This window comes from Cibotium barometz, chromosome 2 (assembly GCF_041138505.1).
Source record: "Cibotium barometz isolate CiBa-2024 chromosome 2, ASM4113850v1, whole genome shotgun sequence".
Classification (NCBI taxonomy): domain Eukaryota; kingdom Viridiplantae; phylum Streptophyta; class Polypodiopsida; order Cyatheales; family Cibotiaceae; genus Cibotium; species Cibotium barometz.
Window position 1 is genome coordinate 46,085,703 of NC_141047.1, and position 18,804 is coordinate 46,104,506.

The window sequence follows — 18,804 nt, forward strand, 5'->3', positions numbered from 1 at the left end:
CGCCTTGAAGTGCAAAGGGCAAGTGATTTGGTTTTTGTGAGCGCTAACTTGCGCATGCTATGTGCGACAGCAACAGGGAAGGCGGATCCCTTCACCGAATGGGAGATGGCACAGCAAGATCCTGCAGCTCAGGAGCATCTTGAGGAGGTAGAGGAGGAGCTACAGCCTACAGCCTGAGGGGAAGGAGGAGGCTTCAAATGGCATCGACGACTTTGACTTCCAAGCCTCTCGCGAGGCTAGCACTTCAGGAGCTTGAGGCTTGACTCTTGAGCCTTGAGCCATCTCACCTTTTTTGTGCCCATTGCCAATGGCCATGATCTATTGTGATCTATCATCTATGATCTATCTAGTATCTCTATTTTGTACCCACTCTTTTTTGTAACCCTCACTGCCCATGAGGCATGTACTTATCTCTTTGTATCTATCAGACTATCAATCACATAATCAGTGTGCCATCGATGTTTTATTAGCGCATTTTGCTCAAAATGACTCTTGTTTTTTTGTCTATTCGGTGTAAAATTTTGTTCAAAGTGTGTCTCTATATGTTGGTTCCCTTGGTGAATGGGTCTAGGATTAAGTTATATAGTCATGGAGCTTCTCCTAAAGTGTTTCCCAAAAAAAAAACAAAAAAGAAAAAACCTTCCCTCACACTTCCCCCTTTCCCACTTGCCTCCCCCTTTCCGTCGGACTCACCTCCCTCACACCTGTCAACTCGGCCCTCTCTCTCGTCTGAGTTGCCCCGGCCACCCATCCACTCGGCCAATCATCCTACTCACCCTCCACCCTCTCCGTAATCTCCTTTCAGGCTGTCCACAAGCACCTTCACCCCCACATCACTTTTTAGGCTTTTCTCTCGGTTTCTTTTTCATGTCTGCCTCCTTCCTCCTTGCTCACCTCACCTCCACTTTCATACTCGTCTCCACCCCCTCCCTCTCTCTCAGAACTCGACCCACCCTCCTCGCCTTAAGGGCTCCCACACCCCCCAAATCTACGACCCGCCCCCCCTATCGCACGACTTGCCTCCCCCCTGTCCAACTCCTCTCCCTCCTCGCCCCAGCCCCACTTCCGACACACCTTTCCCTCAACCTCGACTCACACCTTGCCTCTCCCATCGCTGCCGACATCCTCCCGTGCTGTTCCCCGCACTGCCCACTCCTCCAACCCTGCTCAGCCCCGCCCCATTAGCTTTCACCCCATTGTTTGCACACAGCCCCCTCCCCCCCCCCCCCCCCCCCCCCCCCAAAAAAAAAAAAAAAGGGAAAAAAAAGAGAGAACAAAAACAAAAAAAAAAATCTCCACTCCTGGCAAGGTCTACTAAATGACATATGTTCAAGACAAATTTATGACATGACTTGGAGTGGTTTGGCATTATAATGCTTTAAGCCCTAAACCCTAATCCCTCCCCTTCCAGATTCACACCAGATGTTTGCACCAATTTTGTAGCATATGCTTACTCACTCAGGTCTGTGGCAGCTTTTTAATGATTATTGCTTTTTACCGACTTCCTAAAGTTGCGAAACTTTCTGATGGTCTTCTGAGCACAGTCATTTGTGTGTAAGATATTTTTAATGTGCTTGAATGCCTTTGATTCTGTTTCTCAAGAAAATGCTTTCAATAAGGTGTCAAAAATCTCTCAAGTTATAAGCATGGACGTATTCCAATCTTATGAAGGTATTTATGACTAGTAGACTTGGTGTGAGCAGAGCAAAGGCTTCGGAATGCACATGCTCAATTGAAAAAACGGGGTATTCCTTTGGCATCAAATCAAGTCAACTACAGTATGATATACAGAGCCCCAGAAAGTAATGGTGTTAAGAAGGCATGCATGGAACTAGGTGTGACTCTCATAGCGTATTCGCCTATTGCGCAAGGTATGCCGAGTTTTCTTTGTTATGCTGTTACTAATTGTGTCAAACTCTAAGACTTGCTCTTTCATCTTTCTCTGGCTTATGTTGGTGCTTTCAGCCACCTCTATGGCGTTTCCATTTTTTGCACAGTGTATTTGTACTTTTAAGTATTCAGAGTTTGTACGTTTTCTTCATACTCAAGGATCACTTCCAATGGCTTGTGTTTATAGGTCATGATCTGGAGCTCCTGCTGGCCCCAGATTTGCCTGCTGTTCTGGGCAGTTCTCCAATTGACCTTGCTTGTTCTGCCTCCTCCATATGCGATGAGCTGCTTAGTATGTGCTGCTGTTTCCAATTGTTGCCTCTTTGGCCCGTGTTGCCTGCGTCCTCCCTTGTGATTGTCTTTTACCCCAGCCTTTGACTGCTTCGGAGGTGGGCAACCTTGTCCACGGTGCCAACAAATATTGAGTTTGTAATCAACTGCCCTTGGCATCTCAAGGATGTCAATAGGTAGGCGGCCTGAATGAATAGGATGTTTCCTGTATGTTGTGATGGCTTGATCTTTGCGCTCCCACACTTTGACTGGTTTCAACGTTTTGCAGCAGCAAGGAGTTGATTTAGACCATCTCAGGTAACCATCTTCTAGTCCACAATATAGCAGATAGCCCATGGCCTTTAAGTCTACTTTCCATCAGGAGCAGGGTTATCACAAACGAGCAATGGTGTTCTGAGAAGGTTGGAAACCTGCTTGCTGATTATTTGTTGTTTTTGTGTGCTCTCGAAGAATCTTCAAGTCAATGTGTGCACCTCACAGTGTTGGAGAAGGGGGCATGCACTGCTGCACAGAAAAAAAAATCCTAAAAATACAGGGAGCCCATCAGAGACACTTAAATATAGAGAAAACCTTAAAACTCTGGCAGAAACGTAGAACACATTGAAACCCTAGAACACATGAGGTTATAAATTGCACTTTCTATATATATATATATATATATATATGTATATAACACATGGAAAGCCTTAAACACAGCCAAAACCACTAAATAACAGGCGGAAACCTTAAAATGCAGAGAAACCCAGAAACCCTAAAAACATACACAAAATGCAAGGCAGCCATATGAGAGAGAAATGAAATGAAATGAAATGTTATATTAACGTCTTCAAAAGGCCATAATGACCTATGAGACCAAAAGTTACATCATGGTGGATCTGATACAGAGAGAGAGAGAGAGATTAAGCGTCTACTAAAGACCCAATGGGCCTATGACACCAAAGTGATACAATAATGTCCATGGCATCTCTTCATGGAATGGAAAATAAAAAAGAAACAAAACATAGCTATCTTTGAGGGGTGATACAAAACTGTTCATGGAAACTCATCATGGAATACCAGGAACATGAACATGAGAGGAGCATCAGCCCCCAATAGATGGTATACCACTCTTCAAAATATCAAGCATGGGGCTAATGACTATGGCCGAGAGGTGTCTCTTAGCTCGATGGCGATGGAGCATGTCTTGGATTTGGAGCTGATGAGGGAATCGTGGCCAACATCCAGGGGGCAGGGGCGTCGATCATGTTGGAATGCAGAGGCCCAGTCCGAGGTAACTTCTCTCGGGCGAGGTGGGTCCGGAGCAGCTCGAGGTGGGTCCACAAGATCCACTGTATGGGTGTCCTCCACCTCCTGGGTCTGGAAGAAACTGGTGATGGTTGGCAAGTGAGCGAAGGGTCGGGGTGGTTGGGTCCAAAGCTCTCAAGAAAGTGTCCCTGTGTCTACGGAGCTCAAGCAGGAAGAGGCCTAGGCAACGCTGGTCCGGGAAGTCAATGATCCTAGAGAGTGGACCAAATCCCTCACAAAACAGACAATGAAACCTCTTGCGGATCTTATAGTATACTGGGCAGCAGTGGCATGTGTAATGCTCCTCCATCTCAACCTCTGTGTAGGATAATCGGTAGATCCTCTCCTCTCTGGGTCTCCGTATAAGCTTCCCGGCTCTGAAGAAGGGCTTAGCTCTACCTATATTCACTCCGAGGCTGTGGGATGAAACCAATATCTACCCAATCGCAATCCGCATGATATGGGACATGTGAACACTCAGGTAGCCCGGGTGTTGGATGAATCCATCCTCAATGAGCATGAGGAAGTGATCTTTGTAGTAGTGCATCTTGGTTGGGAGCTCCGAAGGTGTGATCCAAGTGCAGTGGGTATAGAGTCTGATACGTCCATTCTCCACCCTCATACTATAATACGAGGCACTAACCAGCTCATCTATGTACGGTCCATTATGAGTAGTCACCCTGGTGGAGCTGTTTGGGCGCTTGGTGTCCATGTGTCTACACAGGATGGTGGCCTATGAGGCCTAATGGTGGTGGGATGGAGTAGATAAAAATAGGTTACATGCTTGCATGGACCGTTATCCCCATAACAATCCACACATGGGCTTAGTAGACTGACATGTTGTCTTGAGGTGGTGGGGCCCAAATGGATGGACAGATGGTTTTGATGGGCCCAAAGCTATGGTAGGACAGTAAGTTTCTTATGGTTAGCATTATCTGCTGGAAGCTGTGGCAGGACCATAGGTCACTAACAGGATTGGCTAATGGATGTGGAACAGTGATTATGACCTGGTCTGTGCATACCACACAGTCATTGTGGAGGGCCGCCTGGACCACACACAGTCACACTACATTCCATTAGTTTGGCTTTTTGCCTATTGCACCTGGTCTTAGTGTTTCAAATCGGCCATCAAAGCTCCCTTCATAGGTGCGCATTCATAGCCCTGTAGTGTATCACATCAATAACACAATACTGTTCACTGTCTCCTTGTGAAAAAGCAATGGAGCTAATTTATTCTAAGGGATTGAAGCTGATGACATGATCTCATGTGTGTTTTTGGGTGTAGCATTTATGGTGGCCAGTATAACACAAAACATTGCCTTTTTTTCCCTTGAAATTGTAGGTGTGCTTAGTGGGAAGTATACCCCTGAAAGGCCACCTTCTGGACCTCGAGGGCAGATTTATAACAAAGAGTTTCTGACAAAGGTATGTGAAGCTAACATTCTTTGTTGCTACAGAACTTTAAGGAGGATGCTTTTCTCACTAGCAACAGCTGCTGTTGTTGTGAGGCATTGGCATGCTTTATTTAGAACGATGCCCGCTCACTGCAGCCAGATGCATCATGATGAGTAAGGGCCGGGTTCGACATACCAAAAAATCTCTTAGAAAAAAAGAAGTGTCATAAAGATTTTCTTGTTTGGTTACAGGCCAGCCCCCTCCTGCAAGCGCTGCGAGATGTCGGTCAACAATATGGAAAGACACCAACTCAAGTAAACAATCTCCTTCTGTATACCTGTTTGTCCGTATATTGGTCTGCGTAGTGATAGCTTGAATTTGCATCACAGACTAGAGTTGCCATTTTACTCTTCATGTTTAGGTTTCATTGAACTGGCTGCTGGCACAAGGAAACGTTGTACCGATTCCAGGAGCTAAAACGGCAGCTCAGGTCATGTTATTTCTATGTTTTTGTTTTGTTGCAATGTTCTGCAAAATACTGCTACATCACACGCTTATAACTGATTCTTAACACTGTTAAATGCTTAAGTAATGCTTAAGATATTGCCTTCAGGCTCAAGAGTTTGCAGGAGCTGTTGGTTGGAGCTTAACAAGCAGCGAGGTAGAGGAGTTGAGAAACCTAGCTTCGACAGTGGCACCTGTCACAGGGTTTCCTGCAGAATCATTCTAAAGAACGCCCTATACATAATATCATGTCAATGCTGATAATATATCAGTTCACATTGTTTCTAGTATAGCTGTTGTATAATTTTGTAACTGGCAATTGTATAAAATGTGCACCTCCTATTTTTTATTGGATAGGATTATTGAATCCTCCACTAAGCTGTCGATATAATGGACATATGGTCTATTCATTTGGGGACATTTAAGGATCTTGCCAATAATATGGTCTCAGGTCCTGAAGAGTGTGCATTTTGAAACCACTAGTGCTTCCTTAGGGCAGCTTCGTAACCTTTCTTTGGTGAGAGAGTCATGGACTCGAGAGAGAAGAAACCCCCAACATCCATTTTCCTTTCTATGGTTGCTGAGTGAGGGAGCTCTGACAGAACGACCAGTTCACAGCTCAGCAACAGCTGAAACAGCTCACAAATAGCTGATGGATGTGACTTCTACTGTGTTGCAGCTCTGCTTAGTGACCTTGAAATAATCTATTCCGGCTTTAAAAACTTTCTGTTATGGGAGTGCAGAGGAGCACGAAGGAACTGGGTATCTATAACCCAGCTCTTGGGCAGATTGAGGAGTGATCCTATCTCTATTACTTGGGTGCTGTTGTATTACTTGACTCGGCTTCTTTTTGACGGTAGGGAGTAGATCTTGTTATACTTGTCCGTAGGGGCATAGCTTAGAGATGTTTGCTTCAGGATATCCCCCCAGTTACGATACACACCACTGCCGCCGAGTATTGACTTCACCTGGGTGATTATTGCTAATATCATGATGTGGCATATCTTGAAGACCAGATGCTCAGAGGCCTTTGAGGATACTCAGGTTTATGACACCCAATGTATTTGCATTATATGAAGTGACATCGTCCACACTCTTTTGGCCATGAATGGCCTGCACGGTGCATACCCCGTCTTCCGGAGCTGCGCAGACAAAACGCAGCAGATTTATGAGAGTGGAACCATGGTATTTTTTTCTCCTCCACTCTAACGGGGCTTTTATGGCAGCGTAGTGCCCCAGATTGGTTGAGATCTCCCTACCATTTGGTTTTAGATCTCCCTTTGTATGATTTTATTTTACTCTAAAATGAACATTTCACCTTAAGCTCCTGGACAGTTAAGTCAGTGTAAGAGGCTCAGCTAACCTTTTCACGCTAAAGCATATGGACACCTAGGCACACTCTTCAAAGCAGAGCATGATTGAACCTCAATTGAGATCACCCAAAAGAAGTTCCCTCTAAGCTAATGTGAACATCAGTAACAATTGCTACGTGGTCCTCTGAAAACCCATTAGACATGGTCCATATACTTATATGTGGAAACCCATTAAGGTTTAAGGTCCTCACCCTCCTTTAAAGTGTTTCCTTTGCGTGAGTATTTTTTCTAAAGAATTCCGATAAAGCCAACCTAGTGTGAAAATGTTCTTTTGCGCATTATATAAATATGAAATTAAAAGGCCGACGAGAATATAATCTGAACGACTACTAAAGTGGGCCCATGTGAATGTACACCGAAGGAAGAAAATTGCTTCACGTAGAATTACTATTAACATGCTTGGTTTTCATGCAATACCGAAATCGGTCAAGATTTGGGATGGCGCCAGTATTTTGCAAGCTCCGGAGAGCACTATTTCTCTGGTAAGGTGATGGATTTAGGAAACTTGTGGTGCAAGCTGCTAATAACGTTAGATGCATGTATATACATATACATATACACATATACAGTGTATAATACAATACAACATGTGTGTGAGAGAGATTCAATATCAGGCCTACAAGAAGCCAATCCTCGGCTTCCCCCTTTAAGGTTACGGGAATCCTTGGAAGAGATTGTAGGTGAAAGATGATCACTACGCTTGAGCTGCCCTTGGGGGAATCCCTTCGCTTGCATCTATATACATATACATGTCAATACATACATATATACATATGTACATGCACACATATATAGATATGTATTTTACGTTAACACTTTTTTTTTTGTGAAATCCACTGTTTCATTATAATGTACATGCATGGTTGTCCAGGGGTGGGACAGCCAGTATCAAAAAGCTAAAAACAGTTATAAAACGCTTCTAGTTGAGGTAAGGAAAGTTGTCCAAGGATATGAGCATCTTGAAGAGACTAAAGCAAAGAACAATGAAAATAAGCATAAACATCCATCGAGGTATATTGAAATAATTGTGTTCTGTGCATGATATACGGTCCACAGAGCCCAGTAGTGACACTAGGAGAAGAAGTAAGCATAATCAAGGAGAAGCAAATCTACCAAAGAGCCAGAAATGCTTGCCAAAAATGAGGTTGGGAAAATGAGCATAGAGCAGAGCGTTGTCAAACGAGCAAAAAATCACGAATAGTAGGACAGGCCCATAAAAGACCTAGCAAAGTCTCACATGGATGCGAACAAGTTGGACAAACTAATGAAGCAATCCGTTTGATAGTCAGCAAAAAACCCACTAGGAGTGCACCCACCAAACACCACCAAAGGAAAACCTGCTGGTTCAAAGGAAGTTTACTTTTCCAAATGTGATGAAGACAATTCTTCCACCATGCAAGAGAATTGTTCAAGCACCATAGCCAATTACCATGCACTTGAATCCATGGCTATAGGAGAAGAATGCGGTAGGCATTTTTAGCTATCAGATAGAATTGTTCAAGCACCATAGCCAATTACCATGCACTTGAATCCATGGCTATAGGAGAAGAATGCGGTAGGCATTTTTAGCTATCATATCTGCAAAGGAGGAGGAATAACCTGGGAGCCCATGATCAAACCTCCAATCTAGGAGTGGCAGAGTGGAGAACAATGGCAGAATTGGCTGAAATGTCTATAGCATAGTAATGTTAGCATGCCAAACAACCCTATGGTGCATACCCAAATGATGACGCCTCTTGGTCTAAGGGAAAGACATTGATCACATCAGCCACAGTACAAATTTCCTTGCAATGAAGAAAATAAGTCTTTCGTGGTTGAGAAAGGGCCAATGGGCAATCAAAAACACGGCTCCAATGTATGCTTTGCGTCATGAAGCAGACAAGTAGAAAAGGGACAACTAGGAATGCATCCCTGAAAATACCCAAATATGACAGCTTGTATACTAGGGGCGAATGCCCAAAAGCACCTGTCCGGAGGGAATGTATTAGCGAGAAAGGCAACGCTCTTATTGACATTTATGGAGCAACAGAAACCTTGGACATTTATGCTTTCTAGTATGTTAGCCGAAAATGAATATTAAGAATTTTCAAGCTCCCATGCATGTTGGCGAACATACATAATTATACCAGAGTAGACAAATTGCTTTACGGTCCGTTTTGGTGCGCCAGAGACATTCCGTCACTTTGAACATGAATCGATGAATATCTGTAGAGGACCAATGAATGAGACAAATGGAACTAAACATATGCCATAATGATAGACTGAACAATCCGAAGGCGAACATGAAGCGGTCAAGTAGAAAGTTTCCAATAATAAAGCTTATGAAGCACCCACTGCCTTTCTTGTGCCAAAGAAATATGCCATCCAATGGGGTACCCAAAATCCCGCACCACCCGATTTGGAGGAATCAAAAGACCCAATCACAATAATTTATGCCAGTCAAGCTCCTTCAAGGCCAAGAGCTTGGATTTGTCAAAATTTACTTTTAAACTCGTTGCCAGACCATACAAGTCAAGGGCATGCATAATCTGGTGAAGATCTGATTCAGAGTTTTTTAAAAAGAAAAAAGAGTCATCCGCATATGCTTGACTAACAAAAGGAGAACTCCCATGAATGTTAATGCCATTTAAATGTTGCGTTGAAACCAAGGCATCCATGTGTAATAGCAGGGGATGAGTGGCAATAGCATATAACAAAGCACTCAATGGACAACCTTGCCTCACAGAGCGGCCTAAGGTCCAAGAGGAGGAAAGGGCATCAACCAATAGGCAATGCGCAGTGCCATCCTCATAGAGCCAATAAACCACATTTTCCATTTTCGGCCAAATCCCAATTGAGCCATGACTGCAACAATGAAGTCTCAATGAACTGTGTCAAAAGCCTTTTCAATATCCACTTGCATAATGAGAACGTCCTAATCTGTGTATTTGGCATATTCAATGCCTATAAAAGTATTGGCAATATTATCCATGATCTGTCTGCGTGGGACAAGCCCATAACAATCATTGTCAGCTAGACACTGATAGGTAGCTTGAAAGCAAGAGTGCTCATCAGAAGACAAAGAGCGATGCTAAAAAATATCCATGAGAGATTGAATTTAATTCTTAGCATTTGTGACATGTCGGCACAGGTCTCCCATATACCATTTGCCATAATCTCAAATGACATCCTACATGCTCATAGTAAAATGGGCCCATGCCCAATCTGCATTCATTGAGGCATGTAAGGCAAGACGATCAATAAGCCCAACCACTATAGCTTTAAAGGCCTGATGTTTGATGTAACTGTGATTGACCAATAACAAGCGCTTTGCATGGAAGTGGTACATCATGCACTCGGAGACCAATAACAAGTGCTTTGCATGGAAGTGGTACATCATGCACTCGGAGACCAAAAAACAAAGCCATACAAAGCGGAAAATGATCCAATAACCCAAATTGTTATTGACCAATAACAAGCGCTTTGCATGGAAGTGGTACATCATGCACTCGGAGACCAAAAAACAAAGCCATACAAAGCGAAAAATGATCCAATAACCGTAAACTGAAATACAAGTTCATCTCACAAGTGAAAGCATCAAATTGCATTGCATGCAGCATGTACCATCGATCCACTCGAGCCCAATACTAAGTAAATACATTGTGATGAAAAGTAAACCCAATACAAGCAGGCAATAAATGCTGCCACGAATCACAAGCATGTAAAGAATCAGTCATTTGATCCCAAGCTTGGTGTTTTGTCATAGGCATATGTGATCGTTTGCGTACTATTGTCCCCAGCAGTAGGGGAAATGTTAAAATCCCCACAAAGAAAAGCATTGCCCATCCAAGGGTAAGCAACCAAACAATGCCACATAGCAGCCCTCTGAGCCAAAGTTTGAGAAGCATACAAGGAAGTAAATTTATAAATAACCCCATCAATCATGCATTAGACCACAAGGAAATGACCATGTGGGTCATTGTAAGAAACCTGTGGTTGTAATTCATTGTGTATCAACATAGCTACACCAGAAAAAGCATGAGCGCTTGCATAAAAGATACGAAATCCCACTAACCTTCCTTGCCTGCCAAAGAGTGCTGGTTGTGTTCTTGTAAACAAACAATATGTGGCTTAGTCGTAATTATGTAATCCCAAAGTAGCCTCCATTTATTTATATTACAAAGGCCTTGGACATTGTAACACATTTGACTGGTATATACATATATACAAGAGAGAGAATGCTGATAGATCAAGCCTCAACTTACATGACAGTAGCTGGAAGCGACGCTTGCACATCCATAGCATGTACATCCTCGATCGTACAATTTGGAGCAGAATCAAGAGCAGGAGTGTTAGACGAAATGAGAGGCGTAGAAGTTTGAGATAATGGAGCAGCACGAACTACACCGACCAAAGGCAGCCTACTCCAAAACCATCATTAGGCGAATTTTGGACTCAACTTTGGGCCTTTTTTCTCTAGAGAGAGAAAGGCTTTCGACCAATAGGAAGAGAGCCACTAAAACGAAACTTTTGATAATTAGACGTTTTTCATATATTCTTTATATGAATATATTGTTATTAAAGAAATATGAAATGCATTTGACCACACTTTATAATGTCATTTCTTTAATATATATGAAAAATAGAGTGTTGTCGGCTCATTTAATAAATCTCAGCTCATTTAAGGAATGGTTTTCAATCTAAAAATTTTCCTCGTTTAGCTCATTTAATAAAAAGTACTTTTTTCCTCTAAAAATTTGAAATGTTCTCTTCGAAGTTCCTACGTCATTTAATGAATGGATTTTCCTCTAAAAACTTCGCACGTTTTGGAGGTTATCTCTTCTGCCATCTCATCTTCTTATATCTGCTTTTATTTTATATTTGCTTACATGGAAACCAGACATCCTAGGCATCCCTGCTCCTCTACTAGAGCTATTATAGTATACAATAGTTTTGATATGGATAATCAAAGGTGGATTCCTACCACAATCTCTATTGGTAGTTGGACCAAACTGTAAGTCAATGTTTTTACATTATGTTTATGTAATGTGTTTCATTTCTATACTTATGTTTCTCTTATATTCGTCTCTATAGATATATATCCTTCAAACTTGGTTGACTCGCAGACTATAGATAGTATTGTGGGAATCTTTGATGTTTTTCATGCATCTATTGGTGAGCAGCTATACAAAGAAACATCCAGTAGGTCTTTGGCAGAGAGAGAAGTTATCTTTTATAATGAATTTTACACAGCACCTCATAGTGTTACACAGGTTTTGGATCTTTGAAAGCATTACGACTGCCTTCATTTAATAGTCCAGAATGGCCCATACCAACAGCAGAAACCAGTGAGTGCTTTAGATTAAAGATATACCAAGACGTGCAAAGGTGTATAAGACCAAATGTAGTAATCATCACGTAAAAATCGTTGCCTTTATGCCATTGCATGTTTTTGCGACTTCTTTTATGACGAGGAGATCAAAAAAACATTATCAATGTTTATCTGTAAATTAGAGAAATGTTTGGATTTCTTAGATTAAAATTGGGATGTGAAAGAATTAAATGGGGTCACTTCCAAAATCCATAGGAAATCTATTGTCTGTAAATATATGATTGGCTTCGAGAATTTTATTTTGGCCTTTCATTATATGAGATGACATTATGTCAATGAAAAACTTATAGCAATTGATCAGGACTTGGAGGATGACATTGAAAATCCATTAATGTTATTAGAGGTATGGTTTGAACATGAGCTCTTGACAGTACTCAATATAAGGTCAAAAATCTCACTGCGTCAAGTAAGAACAGACTTGGCAAACGTGGATGACCTACAAGTGCCTGATGATTATGTGCTCAAGTGCAACGGCCATAAGGTATGTTATTCAATCTAACCTCGAAAAAGTATTCATTCCAAAACTACGCCATAATCATTATTACTTATATACATTACTTTGATTTTTGGAAATAGGTACCAAGGAGAAAAGAAAGGACCATTCAATGTAAAGACATTACAAGGAAGCAAGTTTTCGTGGTGCAAACGACCATCACATAGAGATAAATGGAGATAAATGTATTTTTGACAACATATATTTACATCAATCATGACAACATTTTGTATTTCTTAGAGCAATAGAAACTAAGACAAATATTCAACATTTTCTTATTGGATGTTTAAAACATTGAAAGCATGTTCTCATTTTTTCATATGAAGCGTGCTATTGTGCATGGGATGATTCTTGTTGTTGGGGTGGTGAGGCTTGTCGTTGAGGGGGTGCTTGCTCTTCAGGACGCTCTTGGGTTAGTTGCTCTTCGAGACGCTCTTGGGATAGTGGCTCTTGGGGTAGTTGCTCTTGGGGTGGTTGCTCTTCTGGAACTGAAGCTTGCTATCGTTGCGAGGTTGAAGCTTTCAAATTGACGTCTTCAGATTCATCAGATTTTGGAAGCTCGACAACAAACTTATCGACTTGTGTTCGGGGGTACTGCCGTAGCGGTGGTCCTGGTCGCGGCCGTGGTGGAGGGGGCACAAACGCAACATGGATATTAGGCGGCATGCTATGAATGTTGACAATAATATGCTCAATAGCCTCTTCCTTGAACAGCCCTAAATCCACATACACGGAGTATTCTAATAATCGTGGATTCTACAAAAAGCCAACATGTGCCATCAAAGAATGAGGAAGGAAAGTAACATATCATTAAAAAAAAGGAGCATGCCTACATTTTCTGCGCAGGCAACGAAAGAACTAAATGTAGCAGCAACTTTGCGTTGTAGCACACCCTCCAACTGCAACTATGGCCATCCCGTTGCTGCGAGACTCTGCATCTCACAGTCCTTGTGTGTTCTAGTAGTGTGTCCCGGATTATGGCCTCAAGAGCAGTTATTAACTTTCTAACCGATCTGCACGAAACAATACTGTTGTCAATACTGAAAGTTCTCTAACTACTTCTCCTTCTCTCTCTCTCTCTCTCTCTCTCTCTCTCTCTCTCCAATTCGTTACGATATATAAATACTGAATGTATGGACTTACTGTCTCACGGTGCCATGGAATTCTTCACCTAAATTGGCCAAGTAACAAGTCTTGGATTCCATATCATAAAGGATCAAACTCCAGTGTGAACTACAACATGCAATTAAGAGTATCAGAAGTAACAGCGAAAATATCGTAAAGTAACATCACCTGAATTGGCCAAGCAATAAGTCTTGGATTCCATATCGTAAAGGATCAAACTCCATTGTGAACTACAACATGCAATTAAGAGTATCAGAAGTAACATCAAAAATATATAGTAAATATAGGTCACAATACTAAGACTATAAATGAGATTTCATGTCACTTACTCTCTTCATTGTATGCCATTGGGATTATTTGAGCTACATCAAAATTTATCGAACTAAACCACGGACATACATCAACCAATGAAGTATGTTGTGCAGTAAGAACCAAGGAAAGAAGGAAATCTACAATATATACACGATTTTGAACATCGAATGGGAGATTTGATATAACCAAGCTACACAAGATTACATTATATTAGTTACTTTGGACAAGCAACCCGCTTTACAATCACGATGATGAAAAGGACGTAGCAAACCTTAGAACTGTTATGATAATTCTATCGTTGACCTCCCTTAAAACATTGGATAAAACATCAATCTCCTCCGTATCGAAAGGGAAAAATTGCATGGTGTCTCACACCGGAAGTCTAACGTGAAACAAGGGGACAAAATAACTCAAAGCTCTCACATTCGACTTATGCATTTCTCGAATAGCTGATTTCTTTAACCGCAATTCTTGGAGCTCATGCATTCTGGCTTAGTCGCCAATCCTTTGTGCGTTGAGCCTTGCGTTGAGCCTTGTGTCACGTGAATGACTAGCCTCTGTCACTTCTGTGATCTTAACTTTCTTCGTCAAAGGTGGATTTTCAAAATTTCCTTCATTCTCTTGTCACTTAGTAGGGCGGGCTCCAGCGTATGGTCATATCTGAACCTAAGCAAACGAAGTGAGTTCATGTCTTTCGGCATCACAGTGATTCTTTGTGCATGCGCGCTATCCTGAAAAAACTCGACAAGCCAGTCTTCCGCAGCCTCTTGCAAACATCCTAGGGCAGAGGCCTGCTAACGCATATTAATGCCAAAATTCTCGCATATAGACCGGACTACACGCTGGAATGGCAACTTCGAAACCATGCAATGCATATGTTTCTCCACCTTCCTTAGTTCAAGAAGGACGGATCTATGTTGGTCGTATCTGTGTCTCCTCATTGAGTGCAGTGCAGCAGGCATTTTCTTTCCCGAACTAGCTTCTCTACCTAATTGAGGATCATGTGTAGATGAGAGCCTTGCAGTGTTCTTCATACGCGCCATCTGAAAATAGTCATAATGTTACATGATAAGCTTCTCAATAAATACATAGGGCAATAATACAAAAACTACTAAACAAGTTAACTTGGAACACGAATTAACTTCAAATCACTACAACGCGATATGGGTACTTCAAACAAAATCTACATCAACTCCTCGCCTTGTATTGATTTCTCAAAGAGACCCTTTTCATTTGACAAAATAACACAAGAACAATACACCTAACAACACCTATGACGATAAAATAGGTCCAAATCACTACATCGTGATAGAGGCATATCAGACCTAATCGTCATACCCTCAACACGCTGTAGTGATTTCTTGCACAGAGCGTTTCATTTCACAAAGTAGGTCATGGAAATAAGTAATAGATAACATACACGACACAGAACAATGAGTAGGACAAGAAAGTATGTCCAAAACACTATAACGTGATATGGCTACATCAGAAAAAATTATAATTCATTCTTCGCGTTGTCTTGTCAAACATTGCCTTTCGTTTGACTCAATATCTAATGAACGTAGGTAAAACATGATTTATATGATTGAATATAACATTTAAAACCAAGAGTGATTGCTTGATAACTCACCAAAGAATTACACAGGGAAAATGTTGAAGTGATGGACGCTTGCTTGATAAATCGCAGAGATGGCGTAGATGAAGCACGGTGGAAGAATACACGTAGCTGAAGGAGGCAGAACAAAACGGCAGCAAAGGACAAGGACACTTGATATTTATCGAGGACAAGCACGACACGTGCGAAAGAGCATATCCACACGTGCCAAGGAGGACGTGGGACCGTACTCATGATGATTGCGATGAATCAAATTTTGACATGTGTCATCATATGTGCACAGAGCACGTGGTGTGCCATCATGCATGTCTGCCACGTGTACAGATCATTAGTTTTCGTGAATAAAGGTGACCAACATTCATTATTCGTTGCTTCTTGCTCTCGTGCAATTTTTCTCGCAGTCATCTCGTGCAATTTTTCTCGCAGTCATCTCGTGCAATTTTTATCACAGTCATCACCTTCACCCTGCTTCTTGCTCTCCTACAGTCAACTTCGTTGGTTGCTTCTTGCTCTCCTAGTGAATTTCACGGTATGTTTTTGAATATTTTCGTGTTTCAATTTGGTTGTTGTATAATTATTTTATAAATATTCCATCAAAGATTGCTGCTTTTAGATTTTTAAGAATTTAATTTATTTCTCCAAAATATTTCATCAAATCACTACAACGCGAAGAGGGATCTCGGTGAGAACTAACGTACCCATATCGCATTGTAGTGATTTTGCCCACAACGGTAATTTGCTTACATAAATTTGTTGAAAGCACTACAACGCGAGAAGAGGTCTTTGTGCGAACTCTCTCAAGCATATCGCGTTATAGTGATTTGTCCTATTGTCGTTCTCTTTTTTACTTTTTCAAAGATTTCATCATTTAGATTTTTAAGAAATTAATATTTTCCTTACAAATAATTGATCAAATTACTACAGCGCGAAGAGGGGAGTCGGTGAGAACTCTCCCACCCATATCGCATTATGGTGATTTGTCCTACTGTCGTTCTTGTAGTGATTTTTCTTACAATCGTCATTGCCTTTGAAATATTGCATCAAATCACTATAACGTGAAGAGAGGGCTCCTTGGGAATTCTCCCACACGTATCGTGTTGCAGTGATTTTGGCACATTTTTCCTTGCAATTTCATTTTCTCACTAATATTTCATCAAATTACTACAACGTGACTAGAGATGTCGGTGAGATTTCTCCAATGCTTATCGCGTTATACCGATCTTGGCTAATCCTTTTTTATCTTACACAGAACTTTCGTCGTCCTGACATATTTCCTGGCTTGTAGATGGAACCTTTCGAGATTGAGGTTGAGTCTGATGGTGCTGGCCTTCAAGAAACCCCAGATGAACTTCTTGTATAAAGTTCGACAGCATTATCACCATCCTAAAATCTCACGCATGTTTAATTTCAATTTCTTCATCAAAGACATGATCGTTTCTGCTCGTTCGTATCTTGAGGAGAAAGGGCAGCAATTTCAATAGACCACTTTGAGTGGTACAGGCATGTTTGACGGCATCCAGTACGTGCACGTGAATGATATCGTGCCTTCAACAACCCTGAGACAAAAGCTAAACAGGGATGTTTTAAAGGTGCCAGATGATAAGAAGAAGACACATAGTAAGTGCCCCATTCACAATCGCAAGTGTCATCTCGTTGCTTACCACTATGGATTTATCTACTACTTGCATGTGCTACTTGAGGATGAAGAAGTTACAAATGAAAAAATTGAGGAGAAGCCAAAGGAACCTTCAAGAGCAGAAGATGAAGTTCAAGAGATTGAGGAGGAGATAAACTTGGCTACCTACTATGGAGAGGGACTTAAGTGAGTAGTTGGATATTGATGCACTCAGAAGAGAAGACACCTTAGTGGTTACAGATGACAAGCAGCCCTCTATGATAGAGGAAGCAGGGGACATAAGGAAATATTTGTTAATTACAGATATTCAAGTTGTCTTTGACATAAGGAAAGACTACTGTCTGCTGGCCATCATTGCACAGAATCTTGAGAAAGATGAAGATTTTGTGGATCCAGATTTGGATAAGTATCTCTTGTTGGATTCAAATGTCAAGGACAGTGAGTTCCATCTTTCCTTGTAAAGTCTTATAAATAGTTGAGTACCCTCTGTGTGATATATCAGCCTCATCAAGTATTGCCTGGATGTCTTGTGGATTGAGTTGATTATCTTTGAAAAAGTGATCTATTTGCTTTTCTGAGACCTTCTTATATTTCTTCTTGTTCATCAATGCTTCTACATATTAGCGATCTAAAAGAAGACTTAAATGTGTGCCAAAAGGTTCTATCGTTGATTCTTTATCAAGGTGCAATAATGATCTGATATCATATTAAAATGAAAAAATTGATATACATGAACATATGCAATAATGATTGCTATTCATAAAATATCACAATAAAAACAATAAACCAGTTTTAATAGAAAGGAGCTTACTTGATTGCATGTATTCTCTTCTTGATGCCACCACATCCTAGCTTCATTTGCTTAATATCCCTTAGTTTTTTTTGTCGTCTACGGAGACCTAATGAGGTCTGCTTATGTCTTAATTCAAACATTTGTTTTTCAAGCCCTGAAATGGTTTCCTTATTGCTTAATAACTTCTGCACACAATGCTCCATGGTTTTCTTCAAATGAATGTTCTCCTTCTCAAACAAATCTCTTTCTAATTTAAGAGCATTGCTTGTTGCTTCCAAATGATGTGTATATCCTAGGAGCCCATTATAGCCATCTCCAACAAAGTTAAGCAGAGATATCGTATTCCTAAATGGGGGTGTGGAGTTTATAAAAGGGTCTTTTGGATATGACCTCCCATCAATCCATAAATCTATGTTTTTCTTCCCTTGCATCCTCAACATTTCTTTAGAAGCAGTACACAAAGTATTAGGTTTATTTCTCTTAGAGGTTCATATTCATGTTCAAGCTCCATGTGCAGGTTGTAAATGTCTCTTTTCTCTGTATTTCTTTGATTGTCCTCACTTTCCCTTCTAAGTAGTTGATACTTGTCTTTATCTGGGCACTGTCTCTGATCCCCCACACTGATTAGCACACCTCATTAGTTATCTCAGTGCTCTTCTCTTCCTCTCGCTCTTGATGATGAAACGATTGATTGCTCCTAGGCGCTAATTTCATGTCTGATT

General features: G+C 41.2%; 1 protein-coding gene across 1 annotated transcript in view; it reads left to right on the forward strand.

Annotated features, from left to right (window-relative positions):
- The window catches only part of LOC147641146 (NAD(P)-linked oxidoreductase superfamily protein), a 76,717-nt gene extending 70,894 nt beyond the window's left edge, over positions 1-5,823 (forward strand). The window contains exons 8-12 of the mRNA XM_086818638.1: positions 1,704-1,871; positions 4,808-4,890; positions 5,112-5,174; positions 5,282-5,350; positions 5,474-5,823. Coding sequence (XP_086674764.1) covers positions 1,704-1,871; positions 4,808-4,890; positions 5,112-5,174; positions 5,282-5,350; positions 5,474-5,590 — 500 coding nt within the window. The 3' untranslated portion in view covers positions 5,591-5,823. The remainder of the gene's footprint in view (positions 1-1,703; positions 1,872-4,807; positions 4,891-5,111; positions 5,175-5,281; positions 5,351-5,473) is intronic.
- The last annotated feature ends 12,981 nt before the right edge of the window (positions 5,824-18,804 follow it).